The sequence below is a fragment of the Lissotriton vulgaris genome, chromosome 7 (assembly GCF_964263255.1).
Source record: "Lissotriton vulgaris chromosome 7, aLisVul1.2, whole genome shotgun sequence".
Lineage (NCBI taxonomy): Eukaryota > Metazoa > Chordata > Amphibia > Caudata > Salamandridae > Lissotriton > Lissotriton vulgaris.
The window spans coordinates 1,005,953,902-1,005,973,380 of NC_141695.1; the positions used below are offsets into that span (position 1 = coordinate 1,005,953,902).

General features: G+C 46.0%; 1 protein-coding gene across 2 annotated transcripts in view; it reads left to right on the plus strand.

Annotated features, from left to right (window-relative positions):
* SPDL1 (spindle apparatus coiled-coil protein 1) overlaps positions 1-19,479 on the plus strand; it is a 387,177-nt gene that overhangs the window by 273,230 nt on the left and 94,468 nt on the right. For both annotated transcript variants that reach the window (XM_086931423.1, XM_086931422.1), the window contains exon 9: positions 4,251-4,348. In XM_086931423.1, coding sequence (XP_086787549.1) covers positions 4,251-4,348 — 98 coding nt within the window. The remainder of the gene's footprint in view (positions 1-4,250; positions 4,349-19,479) is intronic.

Consider the following 19,479-nt stretch of genomic DNA (forward strand, 5'->3'; position numbering starts at 1 on the left):
TCTGGTGCCTTGGTAGAGACGAAAAGGGTTGGAACGGGTACCATTGATTGCTAATCTAGCAGATTGGGAGGAGTATAGGGCCATCACCATTTTGATAAAGGAGTGGCCGAGGTTGAAAGAATACATACATTGTTGGAGAAAAGACCACGAAACCTTATCGAAGGCCGTTTCCGCTTCTAAGTTTATCGCTACCATTGGGAAGGGAGAGCTCTTAGCTTTCTCCAGTACGTGACACAGTAGTCTGGTATTGTTGTTCGACATCCGATGTTTCAGAAAACCAACCTGTGCTGGGCTAATCAATTTTGGGAGGAAGGAATTTAATCTATTCGCTAAAATGTTGGCGTAAATCTTGCAAACAAGGTTTATCAAAGAGATGGGGCGGTAATTCTTGGTGAGGAGGGGGTCTTTCCCCTCTTTGGGGATAACTATGATTGTGGCTTCACTCATCGAGGGGGAAATGCTTCCGCTGGTCGCTGTGGAATTGAAAAGGGTTTGGAGAGCGGGGTTGAGTTGGTTAGTAAAGGCTTTATAGAATGCCGCAGAAAAGCCGTCCGGTCCTGGGGCTTTGTTGCTCTTCAGTGTTTCGATGGCTGCTGTAATTTCTGCGCTTGTGATGGGAGACCCTAGTTGAGATTTATCGGCTTCTGAAATTTTGGGAGTTGAAAGGACTCGGTGCAGGCTGCCATGTCTAGTGGTTTATCGTTTTTATACAGGTCTTCATAGAAGGATTTGAATGTGTCTAGGATTTTGAATTGTCTGGTGTGGGTGTTATTTGTGGAGTCTTTTTTTGAGGATATGGTCGATAATTTCTGTTTATTCTTGAGGTAGGAAGCGAGGAGTTTACCTGCTTTGTACCCCTCGCACAATTTTAGGGCATTGAAACGGTTGATCCATACACCCGCTCTTTTACTAGTGATGGTGTTGTATTCGTATTTCTTTTTGGTCAATAAGTCTAGCGTCTTTGCGTCAAGGGGATTGGACTTGTGGCGTGACCCTAGGGACCCGATCTGTTGTTCCAGTAGTTCTAGGTCCTTATTTAATGCTTTGTTAGCTTTGGCTCTGATATTGATGATGACCCCACGGATTGTGGCCTTAAGTGCGTCCCAAAAGGTGTTAGGTGCAGTGTCTTCAACGTCGTTTAATAATAAGTATTCTTCAATGGCGTTTGCTATGAGCAATTTGTTGGTGGGGTCGGATAGGGTTTCTTCATTAAAACGCCATCTTCTAGGGGGAAGGATCAAACGGGATCCAGAAAGTTTAGTGCGGATACAGGCATGATCAGATAATTTAGGGGCTATTTCAGTTTCCTCTATCAGGTGTGTGAAGGAGCTTGAGATTAGGATAAATTCAATGCGCGAGTATGATTTGTGTGGGCCGGAATAGAAGGTGTAGTCCCTCCCATCAGGGTTTTGGAGGCGCCAGGAATCTTTTAGACAGTATCGCTCGCAAAGTCGTAATAGGGCTTCATGTGATCGGGAAGGATGGAATGTGCAATTTGATTGTCTGTCCAATATTGGGTCCATGGGTAGGTTGAAGTCGCCCCCCACTATCAGTAGATCGTCTTGCGGAATGTGTTCTATTGATCGAGAAACCGAGTTCCAAAATTCAGGATCATCGGAGTTGGGGCCGTAGATGTTTATCCTGTGTATGGGATCATCTTCTCTTAGGAGATGGGTCACTGATCGTCTTCCCTCTTTGTCATGAGTGTGTGAGACTAGAGTCAAGTTGGATTTGTTCGCTAATAAAGCAATTACTCCGCCTTTTTTGTGTGTCGCAGTGGAGCTCAATATGTGTGACGACCAGTGTACGTTCAGAAAACGCGAGTCTTCCTCTGACAGCTTGGTTTCCTGAAGTAAGATGATGTCCGCTTTTTGTTTTAGCAAGGTATTCAAATATTTTCCGTCTTTTCACCGGATGGTTAAGTCCCTTGACATTCAGGGAGATTATATTAAGGTCGTCTGCTAATGATTTGGCGTTAGACATCTGTGTGAGCTATAGTCGCTAAATAGTGAGCTGGTGAAAATATGCTTGATGTGCGTGGTGGCATGGGTTGCCCGCGTGGATTGGGCGGTGGGTGTCTATCTTGATCTTGAATTGATGAATTTAGTGTGGATAGCCTGCATATTCCAGTGTAAGGAGATGCAACTTTAAGTAAAGGGTGGAGAGTATAGCAAGTAAGCAAAAGGCGAGGATGCAAAAAAGCGTGAAAGCTGTACCTGCAAGAAACAAACATAAGCAAAAGGCAGTATAAAATGTAGGTAAAATCTCTTGGTCTCTGAGACTTCTTAACCCCCTGTTTCTCCCTCCCTCCCATTTCCACCTAATGTCTCCCCCCTCCCTCCCCTCTCCCCAAATACGTACGTAGGGAGGACGACGACAGTACCTTGCTACGTAGAACATGAGTAACAGTAACGGAAACATATTAACAATCCCAGTATTGGAAGCAATTGGACATGGTTAAGACCCGCTGCAAGAAATGGAGTAACCTATACTAGCTCATCCGAACCAATGACCAAAACCTCTGGTAGGGCTAAGATTGGATCTTATCGAGTTAGCATATTGGCTCTAATTAGCATCTAAGCAAAATGATGAGTCTATTAGGTTCCCAATACCTAGGTAATGATAAGGTGATGAGTGAGCTATAGGGCTAGGTAGACTGAGCCCCGTCTGGTGCGGTAGACCCACTATGTGTAACAGAAATACAGTAGCTGAGACCAAGACAGCATAAGTAGAACATTAGTATGACTCCAAATCAAAACCACGAATCCTAAAGTCACTGAAGAGGCTCAGCTGTCTTATTTTATAAACTCACGGTACAGGAGAACACTCAGGCAGAATGTTGGATTTCGTGGTTCGAGGGTTGGCAACAGGATAGAGTTCTTTGACGCTAGAGTTTCTTGAAGTCGGGCACATCTTGAGCCCGTAAATATCAAAACTCAATCCGGCTAGAGCAGGATGTTAGTTAGTCGAGTGAGTTGCCTCTTGAGAGGTTAGAGTTGTCGTTTTCCTCTTGTTGGAGAGGCTGGTTGATTGGTCCATTTCCTGCTCATGGTGATCTTCTAGGAGACCCGCTAGGTCTCTGGGATCCGTGAAGAATCTTGGGCGGCCATTTATCATGATCTTGAATTTAGAGGGGCCTACAAAGGAGAAGGTGATGTTTTTGGATCTGAGTTTGTCACGGAGATCAAGGAAACCTTTACGAACTTCCACTGTGTCTTTGGAAAAGTCCTGTGAGAAGATGATTCGTTGGCCTTCCAATAGAATGGAGTGGTTTTTCCTTGCATATGGGAGGATCAACTTGACGTGTTGGAACCTGAGCCGTTTACATATCAACGGCCTGGGGCCTTTAGAGTGTTTATTAGCGAAGGTAGGGATCCTGTGTGCCCTGTCCAGCTCGAGGCCGTGCGGAAAATCTATTTAGGCTCAGGAGACTAGAGTCGAGATATATTCTAGACCTGCAATCCAAAATGCCCCATGGTCCAAAAGCGGAGAAGAATTGGCAGTACATCACTGACTTTATTTGATGAGGTGGGTACCAGATTTTGGTAATCTGAAGTAGGTTTGCACTTCTGTAAATATGTATATAGGAATCCATATAATGAAATCCAGGTCACCTTTGCTTTATTTGATTTGTGAATTCATCAGTAAGGTGGAAGGGGTAGTCCTATAATTCAGTGCCATTTTGACCAGGATAAATTAAGGACAGGCCGGTTTATTGGCAGAATAACAAATGTGTCCTTGATATGCAAATGTATTAAATGTTACAGATATATGTACAGAGTCATATGCCCATCCAGGGCGATATTATGTTTGATTTAATTGATTACAAAGATCATAATTTGCATTTTTTTGTTTTTTAGTAGATATTGTAAATAGACTTGTACATTAGCACAAGCTCATTCAGGGCGAAAGTATTTTTTAATCCATTCATTTGCACTAAGTAGATTGCAATAATGAATGTTAGATTGCATGTTCTAATATTGGCCAAAATGTTTGCAACAGGGAGGATAGTCGTTTGTTGATTGTCACCTCGCAACCACCAATGAATTTGTAATTGTATTTAATGGCGTGGTCTCCGGCTGCCGTTTTCTATTGAGGAAGGCAGTTGCCGAAATGAATCTTGTGTGTGTCCTGTGCCAATAAATCTGGTCCAGAAGTCTACCGTGAGTGTTGTACTCTTTGTACAAATGTAGCCATTATATATATATATCGATATATAATCTCTATGGTATTGCTTTTCCTTTTTCCAGAATCAAAAACTGGAGGTCACTTGCAACGATAATGAAGAAGGCAACAGAGATGAAACCTATTATGTGGATTTGCTTAAAATGAAGCTTGAGTCCTCGAAGTAAGTAAAAGTTGGTGCCTTGATTCTCATGTTAATTTGTTTGCATCAAATGTATTCTGTAGGGATTTTAAAGTGCTTTTAGGCTTTATGCAGTGGATGATTATGCATCTTGTGGTATCTGTTATTACTTCTTTTGAACATTCACTGTTCTGTTTTAGATTTCAGTTTCTTTCTTAACCAAGAGATTGTTGTCGACATCCCTTCTCAGACGTGCTAGCTGGGTCAACAAGTTTCCCTCCATAAATGCTGTTTCCGTTTTGGCAATGGTGATACCTAGGTGTTTGCAGCTGTCTTTAGATTGGAGCTTTATCTCTCCAGGCAGTGCGGGCGAGAGTCCCTCCGAAAGCCTAAAGATTAGTGACTTTTCCCAATTGATTTGATACCCTGAATAGCCCCCAAATAAGTGGAAAATTTGTAATAGCCTGCTGATAGTAAAACAAGGCCTTGTGGCATACAATAGGGCATTGTCTGCAGATAGGGATATTCGCTCTTCCCACTGTCCGCCTTCTGTTATTCCGGACCCCACCAGGTTCCCTCTCACCCATGCCGTCAGCGGCTCCAACTCCAACGCCATCACGAATAGAACAGGGGGCAGTGGGCACCCTTGTTTTGTTCACCTATGAAGGGCGAAAGAGCGGGAGACAGAGCCATTCACCCGCACTCTAGCCAGTGGGTTCATATACAAAAACCTGATCCAGCATTAAAACTGGGGGCCAAATCCGAACCTCTGCAGGACTGCAAATAAGAAATGCTATTCTTTGCTGTCGAATGCCATGCCAGTGTGCAATTACAGCAGCGCTACTTCCTCCCCCAGGCGGAATTTGGTCAAATGTATCACGCCATATAGGCGTCTAAGGTTTAGCCTGGTACTCTGATGCAGCATGTATCCGGACTGGTTGGGGTGAATCAGTGTTGTGATCGTCCCCCAAAGGCGGTTCACCAGGACTTTAGCCAGGATTTTAACTTCCATGTTTAACAAGGATATAGGCCTGTAGGAGCTGTATTGGTCCGGTGGCTTACCCGCCTTAGGTATTACCACAATGGTGGCTCTTTATTGGTCTAGTGGTAAGCAACCTCTTTTTCTAGCCTCATCAAATATTTTCTGAAGATACAGCACCAGTACACTCGCCGTGCCCTTGAATAACTCAGCTGGCAGGCCATTCGGCCCCGGAGCTTTCCCTGCCTGCAGATCTTGTATGGCTCCCTTGATCTCTTCGGCTGTTTCATCGTTCTCTGTGTCCTCTCTATCCTCATCGAACAGTGTTGGGAGCCGGACATCAACCAATTTTTCCTGACAGTCAGTTTCTGTTATGGTAGGGTTGGAGGTATAGGACCTTGAATTAATCTGCAAAGGCCCTCTCTGTTCCTTCACCAGTAGTGTGTATTGCTCCGGGGAGTCACATAACCCAGCCATCCAATTTCATTCCCTGTTCCTCTTTTCCAACCATGCATTCATTTTGTTGGCCTTACCACCTATGTCATATAGCCTTCTTTTTGTTGCTAATGCAGCTGAGGTCCCTAATTTCCTGCCTCTTAATGTTAAGACGATGAGTGAGTGAGCCAGCCTTTTCACCGGCTAATTTTCTGGCCTCCAGCGTGATTACTTTTTCTTGTAATGTTTCCCACTGAATCCTTTTCTTTCTTGCATCCCCCATTTTGAGCCTGGATATGTCCCCTTATTACTGACTTAAAGCTTCCCATAGGGTGCATACCGAATCCACCAATCCCTCCTTTTCTTGAAAATAAAGTTATGCCCTCTCTTTAACTTGGTCGACTAGGTTCTTGTTCTTAAAGACCCTGGGGTTTATTCTAGGGGGTAGTATGTTTTTTTTCGTCTGGCCCTGCAGGGTCACCTCCACTAGTGAGTGGTCCGAGATCCCCGTGCTCCAATTTGGGCGTTACAGAACCACCCTTCACTCCCCCTATGCGTCAAGACATTGTCTAGGTGAGAATAACTGCTGTGCACTGCTAAGTAGAAGGTGTATTTACGCTCTCGAGGATTATGAAGACGCCATAGATCTGTCAGACCCCTGGCATCATAATAAACACAAATGGGGTGCTACTAGTCAGAATGGGCTATAAAGTGTCTGCTTTCTCATGGAAGAAGTGTGTGTATAAACTACATAGTATGAAGGGTGAAAGAAAGATAACCCATCAGCCCACCCAATGGCGGAACTTCATCATCTGGGATTTTTAGCATGTAAACTGGTATCCAATAGGTTGCTCACTGTTATCGTGAGTAAACTCTAGTAACGGATCCATCAGTGATGGAAAGCTACAGAGTGGTGTTGTACAAAGCTGTGGGAAGAAAGAGTTGCAGTGCTCAAAAAATGTGCGTGTGCTAATAGAATAGTGGTGTGTTAACATTGACTAACATGATGCCAAAAATGAATTTTATTATGGCGGTCACCATCGTGCCAAGGTTAAAAGCAGAGTGTAGATAGTGTTTAGCAAATACTACTATCTTGATGGAATGTTAAGTGGTCGACATGTTTCAGCCAAGAATGGCTTTCTTCAGGACCTATAATAACACTCCTGCAACTGTGACAAGAAAGTGTAATGAGGACTACAAACCATGCATGAATGACCTACCATCTGAAGATGTAATGAATGGTAGCTTCGATAATCATGGTTGTGGAATCACCTCTCCTGAAAGAGAAACAGTGTATACAAATACATACAGTATAACAGATGAAAGCAACAATTGCTAGAAGACATATAACAGCCAACGAGACATTGCTTATTCATTATTTTATTAGATAATCACTCACCCAAAATTTACTTGGGAGTGGCCTCATCTCGCCTGGCACTCGCTCAGGTAATGAGGCCCCGCTCTGAAGAGATGGAAACAAAAATACCTGAGAGACGCTTTTCTGGTATTAGTTCCACTTCATAAAAATATCCCCTGGTGTCATGAATGGACATGGCAAGGACCGCGGTTCTCAGCTGGTTCTCTGACCAGCTCAGACTTATGAGACAGGGTTGCAGGAGTAGTGAGAGGAAGTGGAGGAAATCCTGGGACTTAAAAGACAGAGAGGCCCATAAATCCGCACTACGTGCCTACAAATACCAAGTGATAATCAAGAAACAGGAATATTTTTCCAATCTGACCAGCTCTCTTTCTTCTTCAAGGGAACTCTTCAAAATCGCTGACTCTTTATGTTCCCTGCAACTTCCCGATCCAGTAGTCAGTTCCCAACAACTCTGTAATGATATTTCTGACTTTTTTCACAACAAAATACATGACATTCACGTCGCTCTCGAATCCCACCGTCTTGCTCTTGATCATAACACTCCCCCTTTCATATCCAATCTTGATGCACTAGGCAAGGACCCTCCCTCCCTACTCACAACTTTTCCCTCTCTATCCCTTGAATCTCTGAATTCACTTCTTGACAAAATTAAATCTGCCTCCCCCCTTGATCCGATATCCCTTAAGAAACTGAAAGAGTGTAGAAGTTGCCTTTCTCCTCTTCTGCTTGACATCTTAAATAAGGCCATCGCTCAAGGCTCTTTCCCTTCTATCTGGAAGAAGGCAATAGTCAAACCGCTACTTAAAAAGCCGACTTTGGACCCGGCCATGCTGAAAAATTTTAGGCCCATTTCGCTTCTTCCTGCACCCGCGAAGTTGCTTGAGTCGCATTTGAATTTCCATCTATCTGCCTTTCTCGAATCCTCTGAATACCTGGATAACACTCAGCACGGTTTCAGAAAACACCACAGCACAGAGTCCGCCCTTACCTATGTGATCGATAACATCCGACGCAAGGTGGACTCTGGCCAAACCACGGTCCTAGTTCTGTTGGACCTCACGGCCGCATTCGACACCCTCTCCCCCGCCATTTTGTCATCTCGGCTAAGGGAGGCGGGTATCACTGGATCGGCCCTGAGTCTCCTAAATTCCTTCCTGACCGAAAGGGAACAGAGAGTGATGCTTGGGAACCACCTCTCCCCTGCCAAGTCTCTGCAATGTGGGGTGCCACAAGGGTCGGCCCTAAGTCCGACCCTTTTTAACATCTATGTGGCCCCCCTTGCAAGACTTATTAAATCTCAGGGGATGGAGGTGGTATCCTATGCAGACGACACGCAGATTATGGTCTCTCTTGCTCACACCTCGGTCAGTACATCTGCCACCAGCTTCAGGGTTTGCATGCAGTGTGTGGCAGACTGGATGACTATAAACTCCCTGAAGCTGAATGGTGAAAAAACCGAGGTGTTGATATTTGGGAAGAACCAGAATCTGTGGTCGAGTGAGTGGTGGCCCACTTCCCTTGGCATCTACCCCACTCCCTCCCTATCTGCCAGAAATTTGGGAGTGATATTTGACACCTCACTCTCTATGTCCCTGCAAGTCAATAGGACCGTTTCCACCTGCTGTGGTGTGATCCGGGTACTCAACAAAATCCGTGGGTACCTCTCCCCCCAGGCGCGTAAACAGGTTGCAGTCGCCCTGGTGGGTTCGAGACTGGATTACTGCAACTCCCTCTATATGGAAGTCAACAAAGGGTTGATCCACCGTTTGCAGACTCTTCAGAACTCTGCAGCACGCTTTGTTTTGAATCTCCCCAAAGCCTCCTCTGCCACCTTAGCCAGGAAGGAGCTTCATTGGCTTCCGTTACAGCACAGAATCGCCTTCAAAATTCTCTGTCTCACCCACAGAGCATTGATGGATGGTCCTGCTAGTGCCATTGGCTCTCTTCTCTCGCGCTATGTCCCCACAAGAAACCTGCGCTCTGCGGGACTCTGTCAACTAGCTGTCCCCCGCATCAAATTTGTCAGATGGGGAGCCAGAGCCTTTTCCGTCGTCGCTCCGCAATTGTGGAACTCCCTCCCCATGGAGATAAAAACTCTCCCTTCCATCGACTCTTTTAAAAAGGCTCTAAAAACTTATTTCTTTAAGAAGGCCTACCCATGATTAAATAGGACTAGGTAGGGTCTTAAGTTGCTGTATTTAATCTAGGCGCCTTGACGCCCATTGGGCTAAGTACGCGCGATACAAGAAACTCCTCATTCATTCATTCATTCAGCTAGCCCAGCCGAATGATGATTGATGAGGTTAAAATTCAGTAAAGCAAAAGGCATATGCAAAGCTGCCAATAGACCATTTGGCAATTTTGCATGTGTAGTAAAACTGAGTGGCATCCGAGAAAACACTATGCACTCAATCTTGTAGCATGGTATACCAACTGAAAAAAGTGGAGTATTCAATAGGAAAAGTGCAACCATGCGCAAGGTCAGGAACTTATTGCAATAGGAGCGCTGATCGGACAATTTTTAATTTCTAAAATGCAACGAAAATGGCAAAGGAGTAATGCCCCATAAAGACAGGACTGTGAATGTAATACCCTCCAAAACATCTTTTCTGAAGCTGTCGTGATCCGCTGCACTCACCTGTCCGTCGGTACCTCAAACCCCTACTGAGCTGAGGGGAAGGTAACTGGACGAACAGGGAGGGCCGTTTAAATGTGATATATGCGGACCGTAGAGAAAACGTGTAAACGGAAGTTACCTTTTCCAAGAGTGTACCTCGAGACTTTACACTGCTGATGTTTAGCGTACAGGGCGGACCAGAAAGGAAGACATGCTCGCCCCAAGTAAAGCACAAGACAGGAAAGGCAAGGACCCATAAAAGATCACCAGATAGGTTTACATCAGTGAGGCAGTGTTACCAGTCTAATTATTTGTTCGTAGGGCAGCCAATAAGAACCTAGCTTACGCCCTATGATAGTAATGGGAAGACGGCAAGGTCAAGCTGATTACGCCACGTACTCATGCGCGCATGTAGGAACCTAATGTGTGCGGACCAAAGAGGAAGCGCATGAATAGAGAATGCCACTTGCCGTGGTATACCAGAAATTATCGTGTGCTGATGTCCGCGAAAGACGGCGGACCAGAGAGAGAGCCGCGACTGTTCGCAGCTGTGTGTTACAAGGCAACGGAGCAGAGCAATGGTCCAATGCATGTGGACTTTAGCGAGCAAGTACAGATAAACTTCGCCGTATTTCTCCCGATGCCGCAAAGTGCCGACATAGACGAGCCGGGCGGACCAAATTAGAAGCTAAGCTCGCCTACTCGCGAGCACCTGCGTGAATGGGCAGGAATGTGTCCGTGAACACCCAATGAGTTTACGTTAGCCTAGAGGCCCTACTGGTTTAGAGAACTACCAATGGGAGCCAAGCTTGCGCCCCAAGGGTCACGATGGAACGACGGCAAAGTTCCAACTTAGACTCCCTCCATGGGGCGCAGGCAGCCCAGGAATAAAATCCGATAAACGGATCACGAAGGAGGCGCAACGGCAACAGTTGCCACTTCCTATGGTCTAATTTGAAAGCTGTCATATGTTGGTTTTAGCATAAGGAGTCGACCCGAGATTAATGATTGTCCGTGGTACTGCATAAAAAGAAAACAAACCAGGACCTAGGCTGTCACTGATATTGGCATCTTCTTTGGTAGATTACAAGAAAGAAAAGAGGGTTTTACTCATAGCTGCGTCTAGGGATAGGCTCAATAGACGAGGGGTATAACCTTCCAAGCGTGCAAATACAGCCTACATACAGCTCCTCTAGACTATATGGGGGAATGTGTGCACACATGTCAGTGTGTTGAAAATATAGGCTAATAAATAAAAAGGTAAGATTGGAAGGTATAACTGAAGTCCGTGCCTAGTAGAAACTCCAGTGATTTTCTGAGTGATGGTATACACCTCTATAGTGCTAATTCAGTAGGTCATCAGATTTGGACCCCAGGGATCTCGTCATTCAGCCCCACAGTGTCACACTTTATTCTGAAAATCCATTTTTGTTCCTTTATAAACAAAAATTTATGAGATATATCACTGACATGTTGAGGGATGTTAGGTTGCTCGAGTACTATCCACTTCAAGTCGTCAGCAGTGTGTTTCATAGTCAGGAAGTGGTTTGTAAGGCGCGTTGCTAGTCGATTGCGCCTGATTGTGCTCTTATGTTCATTGATTCTGAGTTTTATCTTTCTCGTTGTCGTACCAACATAGCGAAGGGAACATGGGCATGTTATAAGATTGATCACCCTTTCGCTATTGCAGTTGGTATGGTGATTGAGGATCCATGGGCGCTCTGTGCCAATGTCCACGGTTAAGGTTTTCTCAGTCTGTGGACACACCGAGCATACACCGCATGGATAGTGGCCTGGACCGGAGGAAGGTTCCATAGTGTGTTAGTAGTCTCTTGAGGAAAGGAGCGAGGTCTAGTGTGTACTAAGTCGTCACGTAGGTTTTGACTCCTCTTGAAGGCGAACATCGGGGGAGGAATGTTCACTCCAGCAGTGTTCAGAATCCGGCAGTTCTTACGAACTATCTTTTGTACCTGCGTGGAGACTGTACTAAACGTGCTGACAAAGGTCAGATTCTCCAGAGGAGGTTTACCAACTGGAGGGGCAAGTAGAGCTTCTTGATGGTTATTGGAGGCCCTCTTTCGTGCTTTGCGTATCAGGGCATTCGGGTATTGTCGTTCTCTTAACTTGATGCTCAGGTCTCGAGATAAATCCTGAAAGTCACTTGTTTCCGAGCAATTTCTGCGTACCCTTAAAAATTGCCCGAAGGGCAAATTTTCTCGAAGTCAGCGTGGATGATGGCTGTGAAATTGAAGAAGGGAGTTTCTGGACATAGGTTTCCGATATAACCTGCTTGCCAGATGACCATCCTTTGGAAAGATCATTAAATCCAAGAATGGAAGTTCTCTTGCTGTACTCTACAGTGAACTTGAGAAATGGGTTCTGAGTATTGAGCCAATTTTGAAACGCGAGTATTGAGGTGGTGTCTCCCCGCCAGACAACCAGGACGTTGTCAATGTATCTCTTCCACAGTATCGTCTGATAGAAGAACGGATTACTGTGGTCGAGTACAGACTTTGTCTCAAAAAGATGGACGTAAAGGTTCGCCAAACTAGGGGCGAAAACACTCCCCATTGAGGTACCTGATATCTGTAGGTATAATGAGTCTTCAAATTGAAAAAAGTTTTCAGTCATGGCTATCCTGGCTAGTTCCATGATGAAACTAATGGGTGTGATGCGGTCATGTTCTTGGGCTTCTAGTAGGCCCTTCACTGCCAGTAAAGTCTCCTCCTGTGGAATGCAGGTGTAAGGTGATTCAACATCGAAGTTGACAAGAGTGTCAGTTCCGATGTTGAATTCAACCTCAGGTAAAAAGGGTAGGACATCCTTTGTGTCCTGCAAGTAAGTAGGCATACCAGCGGCCTCAAAAAGACATCAACAAAAGTTGAGAGAGGCTCCAAGAGTGATCCAATGCCAGAAATTATAGGGCGACCTGGAGGTGTTCTGGCTGGTTTATGGATCTTGGGCAGTGCATAGAAATACGAGGTCACTGGATGGATGGTTACCAGGAATAAGGCCTCTTGGGGTGTAATGCAGCCCTCCGTATTTGCTTCTTCTACTAGGTTTTTAATCTCTGCTGCCAATCTTGCAGTTGGGTCTTCAGTGAGTAAGGTGTAGGTGTAGGAAGGTAAATCCTGACTATGGTTGCCCCCAACTTTTTGCCCTGTGTTTTAGCTGGTTTTTGACATAGTCGACCTGGGACCCTGCCCATCAGGACCCCAGGCCTACTGCTCTCTCTCTAAAATGGATTCCATGTACCTTAGGTACATTTCCAATTGGTACTGGGCCACCTTATCAGACCCTGTAACTCAGGGCATAGGTGTACCCAGGGCCTACCAGGGGCTGAAGCATGCATTATGCCACCCCTGGATGGCCATCTAAATCTGACACAACTGGATGCACGACAGCTGGGGCAAGGTGGTGTAATCACCCTTTGCTATAGTGTACCTATATCTAACCCTAAAATGGACACACAGATCCCTATCAGTCACTCCTATGGCAGGCCTTGACAATCCTGAAGGCAGAGTGCTTGGAATCGTGTGAAATGGTGCTCTGGCATGAGCTGAGCCCGTTTTCAGCTTGCGGAACCAAGTCCTAATAGCTGTTCCATGATAACGCATACCATATACTCCTTAAGTGCATTATAATCCTCGCGGTTAAATGCTATCTTTGGTATTGCTTTATCAAAACATGTCGAGTAAGGTGTCATACGAATTGGAATACTAACCCCTCGCCAATTCTGGCGACGGGGTTAGCATTCCACCCTTCTAGAGGGACACGACATGTATGTAACTGTGAACCCCGGTTAAAGTTAAACGAAGCCTCAGCTCCACAAAATGGATGCTGCCACCACAGACACGAGTCTGACCTCCTGCTGCTGGGAGACCTTCCAGCGAGGAGAGCCTGGACAAAGGGTTTCCTGTCCGGGGCGGTGCTAGCACCATCCCAGACAGGGTTTTGTGTATCCTGGGTAGGCAGGGCTTTACAGGAAGGTGACTGCTGAGTGGCACCCCGGTGCTCACTACGCATCTGCCGGCTAGAACCAGTTCCAGGGGCACACCAGCCCCTGGCCTGGGGAAAGTCCGGCATGGGAGAGGGGTGTAACCACCCCCCTTCCTGGTCCCACCCATAGGCAGGACCTAGTTACCGGGTCAGCCCCTTTTCCTAGTATAAAGTTAGGAGCGGGCCCCCTTCCAAATTAGATCATCTTTGGAATCAAGACACGACTTTCTACGAAAGGACTTCAAGATTTCTTCTTCAAGATTCTCCCTTGTGACTAAGGAGTAGTCACCCTGCATCCGCAGGCACCATCTTAAGAACACTGCGGTCTGCTGCAAGTCCTTCCTCCGGAATCCGACTGCCCAGCTCGACGAGAACCGGCTTCCCTGGCACCTCTGACCTCTACCCACCTCTACAGCAAAGCTGAGAACCGTGGGTGCGACGAGACCTCGAGGGACCGGCCATCTTCAAGACTGCACAACTTCTTTTCAGCACGACCGCCGAGGGATCCTCTGGTGAGTGCTTTGGGGTCCGAGAAGCCCCGACCCTGAGCAGCTCCAGCACCGAAGTTCAGCCTCCCAGCATCTCCACGATCTGCGTTGGGCCCTTCTGCTTTTTGCTGCTCGCCGCGTTGTTTGGCTACTAGCCCGCTGGCTTGTGGCCTTCTTAACAACGCCCGACGACATCACTGCTGCTGGTCTGGTTGCTCCAGACTGGCCCTTGCTCCCTTCCAAAAGAGGAGCACCCCGGACCCTCCTGGTCCACTCCAGACGCCATTTTGAGTCCACCGCGTGGGCTTGAATTAGCCAAGACTTGTTGCCCAAATCCTGGGCCCAGCGACGTCGACAGCTTCATCCATCGTGGGACAACTCGCTCCTCCATCCTGGTCGCCGACAACGCCTCCTGGTCCGTGAGATCTGCAGAGCACAGCGTCGCCCACTCACCTAGTCGAGGTGACTACCATCCGGTGCCCTCCTGGTGCCACCTGACTACTGGCTAGTAGTCACGAACTTGGTCCCCTCTGCTTTCAGGTGTCATCCATCTTCGATCCAGGCTTGGATCAACTCGAACTCTCTTCACTGGTCGCCTGCCAGCAACTTCTTTCTTCAGGCTCCTGGTCCGTCTACGAGGATTCCCGACGTCTTTTGAGACCTATGCAGCTGCAGCCCCTGGGCTAGGTAACTTCGCCATTTCGGTGCCCCAGCATAGCCTCACTATCCAAGGGTCAGAATCCACTTTCGTTTTCCTCCTACCAGGTTGGGTTCGCCCGAGAACACTAACTTTGTGAAATCTAGCTACCATAGACTTTGTCCCGCATCCCGCGTGAGAGTGCACACTCTGCACCCGAGTCCCCTAGGCCTCCTACTAGTAATCTGAAGGTTCAGTAACGTAGTCCTAGCGATTCCAAAGCCTATTAGTACAGTACTTACCTGCTAGTAATTTCGCATTCCACTTTTGTAGTATATGGTTTCCCGTGCCCCTCGGGCATTTGTGTAAATTGTGCGAACTCAAGTATTTTCGTAAGAGTTTTGTTTTGTGCTTAGTACCCTGTCCTCATAAAGAGTACAGGGCTGTTGTGATTCTAATAAATACATTGTTTATTTTCATAACACTTGTGTGGTGTCCTTTCACTTGGTGTTCAAGGGGTATATGTGATGGTATAACAGCTGGCTTAACACGCCCTCTAGAGTTTAGCCCGAAGACTACTCGTATCCACGCTACTAGGATAGCTGGTCTATAAGGTTGACTTACAACCAATCACCATAAGGGTTGTTTGGACTGATACAAAGTGCTCACTAGAATAGTGAACATTATATATCAGGCCAACTTCTCACAGTAGGATTTCGAGTCTCCTAACTGTCTTAGACATTCTGCTCCGTAAGAGGAGGTGTCGAGAATTACTAGGGCACCCCCCTTATCGGCGGGTTTGATAGTGATCTTAGTATCCTTAGAGAGTACATCAACCGCCATTCTTTCTGCCCTTGACAAATTCTGATAAGTGTCGTTATTAGATGAATTCAAAAAACCAATTTCATGGATGACCGCTTTCTCAAAGGCGCCAACCATGGCAGGTACCTGTTGTAGTAAGGGAGTGAAAGTAGATTTTTTCTTGAGACCAGTATTTGTCTTTCTCAATCGGCTCATGATCATTCTTATGGTCAGAGAAGAAAAAGTGAAGGCGAACCTTCCTGAAGAACTTTTCAATTTTGCTGCGTAACTGGAAAGCATTGCCACCATAACTAGGAACAAACCCAAGGCCTTGTTAAGGACTTGGTGTTCAGTGGGAGTCAAACTACATGAACTAAGATTGACTACTAAGTCCTCCCTGATTCCTGGGCTGGCTGTTGTTGACCCAGTCGGCTGCGGGTGTTGGGCAGTTCTTGTTCGTCTTCCCAATGTACTTGGGGCGGCCCCTTCGTATGCCCCGACTCCGGCCACGACCCTGTCCAAAAAAAACTTGTCAATCATAGAATTGGGGCTGCGGGTGGTAATGTGGCATGGGATGTGGAAACTGAGGGTATCCCCATGGTGTTGGGGGCCACCAAGGACCTTGTTTGAAATAATTGCCTTGTCCCATCCTCCTCCAGTCGGGCCTATTGTGTTTGTCCCGACCTCTCCATTGTGAGGCACCACTGGGGCCCAGATCTGATTCATTTGAGTCGGTATCAGAAGAGGATGTGGAGTAATTTGAACCATATCTTTTTCCTTTCTTAGTGAAATCAGGTGGTACATAATTTTCACTGGTATACGGATAGATCTTTTCAGCAGAAAATTTGGCTAAGTCCTTTTTAAATTTCTCTATCTTTGTAAAGAAGATCGAGTCTCCATATTCCTTATTGGTTTTGTTAGCCTCATCCTTTTGTTTCTTGAACTGTCTGTCAGTAAGAGTGGCTTTTATTTGACCTTCTAGTACCTGTATTTCGACTAGAATCGTATCAGCCACCCTTTTGGCAGTTGTGATGACGAGGATGAGCCAGTCGCGGGTGCATCACCATGCGATTAAAGACCAATCTTTGAGAAAGATCTTGTCCATGAGAAATAATCTAGGTGCATTAGTTACTAAAAGGCCCTTGGGGGCGCATTTCCTATGAAGGTATTCTGCCATTATTTGTCCATGTATGATAGTACGTGTATGACTTTTTTTCAAATTGAGGATGGTATCCCAGTTTCCTAAGGGCACTTGTCCAGTCGTAGGTATAGAATCCAACATACTCTGGTTGTCATTTAAGATGGTTTGTAAAGTATCATCATCAAAGGCTAAGCCTGCGAGTTCCGCCATCTTCGGGAACCCACCGAAGATCGCCGGGGGAGAGCTTTGTAACTCAAGTGGGAGTTGCCTACACAAATGGACCTGCAGCCGTAGCTGCACTATAATGACAAAAGCACAACGTTGAGGGTCCAAAGGGGAGAATGATTTAATGACCTAAGTGCACCCTATCCCCTAATCCTACTTATAATAAACACAAAAGGGGTGCTACTAGTCAGAATGGGCTAGAAAGTGTCTGCTTTCTCATGGAAGAAGTGTGTGTATAAACTACATAGTATGAAGGGTGAAGGAAAGAAAACTCATCAGCCCACCCAATGGTGGAACTTCATCATCTGGGATTTTTAGAATGTAAACTGGTATCCACTAGGTTGCTCACTGTTGTTATCGTGAGTAAACTCTAGTAACGGATCTCCCAGTGATGGGAAGCCACAGAGTGGTGGTGTACAAAGCTGTGGGAAGAAAGAGTTGCAGTGCTCAAAAAATGTGTGTGTGCAAATAGAATAGTGGTGTGTTAAAATTGACTAACATGGTGCCAAAAATGAATGTTATTATGGCGGTCACCATGGTGCCAAGGTTAAAAGCAGATTGTAGATAGTGTTTAGCAAATACTATTATCTTGATGGAATGTTAAGTGGTCGACATGTTTCAGCCAAGAATGGCTTTCTTCAGGAATATATAATAACACTACTGCAACTGTGATAAGAAAGTGTAATGAGGACTACATACCATGCATGAATGACCTACCATCTGAAGATGTAATGAATGGTAGCTTCGATAATCATGGTTGTGGAATCACCTCTCCTGAAAGAGAAACAGTGTATACAAACACATATAGTATAACAGATGAAAGCAACAATTGCGAGAAGACATATAACAGCCAACGAGACATTGCTCATTCATTATTTTATTAGATAATCACTCACCCAAAATTTACTTGGGAGTGGCTTCACCTCGACTGGCACTCGCTCAGGTAATGAGGCCACGCTCTGAAGAGATTGAAACAAAAATACCTTTAGAGTCGCTTTTCTGGTATTAGTTCCACTTCGTAAAAATATCCCCTGGTGTCATGAATGGGCATGGCAAGGACCGCGGTTCTCAGCTAGCCCAGCCGAATGATGATTGATGAGGTTAAAATTCAGTAAAGCAAAAGGCATATGCAAAGCTGCCAAAGACCATTTGGCAACTTCGCATGTGTAGTAAAACTCTGAATGGCATCCAAGAAAACACTATGCACTCAATCTTGGAGCATGGTATACCAACTGAAAAAAGTGGAGTATTCAGTAGGAAAAGTATAACCATGGCGCAAGGTCAGGCAATTATTGGAAAAGGAGCGCTGATCAGACGATTTTTAATTTCTAAAATGCAACGAAAATGGCAAAGGAGTAAAGCCCAATAAAGACAGGACTGTGAATGTAATACCCTCCAAAACGCCTATTCTGAAGCTGTCGTGATCCGCTGCACTCACCTGTCCGTCGGTACCTCAAACCCCTACTGAGCTGAGGGGAAGGTAACTGGACGGACAGGGAGGGCCGTTTAAATGTGATATATGCGGACCATAGAGAAAACGTGTAAACGGAAGTTACCATTTCCAAGAGTGTACCTCGAGGCTTTACAATGCTGATGTTTAGCGTACAGGGCGGACCACAAATGCTCAAAGTGGCTCCATTCCCCGCCCCCTGTTGGCTTTAGTTTCTCTATCTCTCTCCAGGTCTATGGTGGAGTTCATGTCTCTACCCCCCCCCCCCCCCCCGCACCCCTCAATATTAAAATCCCTGGCTGGAGGTCTACAAGTAGGTCCCCCCCAATGCTGACAATGCCTCCATGTGCATAGCCGGTGGTATGTAGCACCAGACAATATTCAGGGTCTGTACTTCCTATGTCCCTGTGAGTGCCACGTATCTTCCTCACTATTAGGGGGAGAGCAGTCTTAAGCACTATTCCTTCCCCTCTCGATCCCGTTATGTAACGGAGTGTGCTGCAAGCTTGAAGCCGTATAGATCCAGTACTTTGTACTTGTTACCCTTCAAGTGCATTTCTTGGAGCTGTGCCAAGTCGAGAGGGTGTCTATGTAGATACTGTAGAACTATTGTACGTTTAATTCGATTACCATACCCTTTACATTCCAAGACAGGACTATATAATTGGTGGCGCTCTGGTGTTCCCCTCGGCACTGCGCCCTTACACTTTGATCCTCCATTTGGGGTACAATAGCACCTTCAATAATGTAATGTAATGTAAAAAGTGCTTATATAGCGCTGCGTACACGGGTGGGTTTCTTGGCGCTTCAAATAGCCATTTGTGAATCCGCCTCGTTGCTTTGTACCCTAGATACTGTACATATCCCGCCATCTGACATTTCAGTAACCAGTGATGAGCATTTCTAGAAAACAAAAATAACACTTCATACCCCAACTATACCCCCCTCCTGCTACCCTGCTGGCAGGTTCAACAACCACCCACCTCCCCAACTCGCAGAGTGCCTGTTGCCCTTTAACTT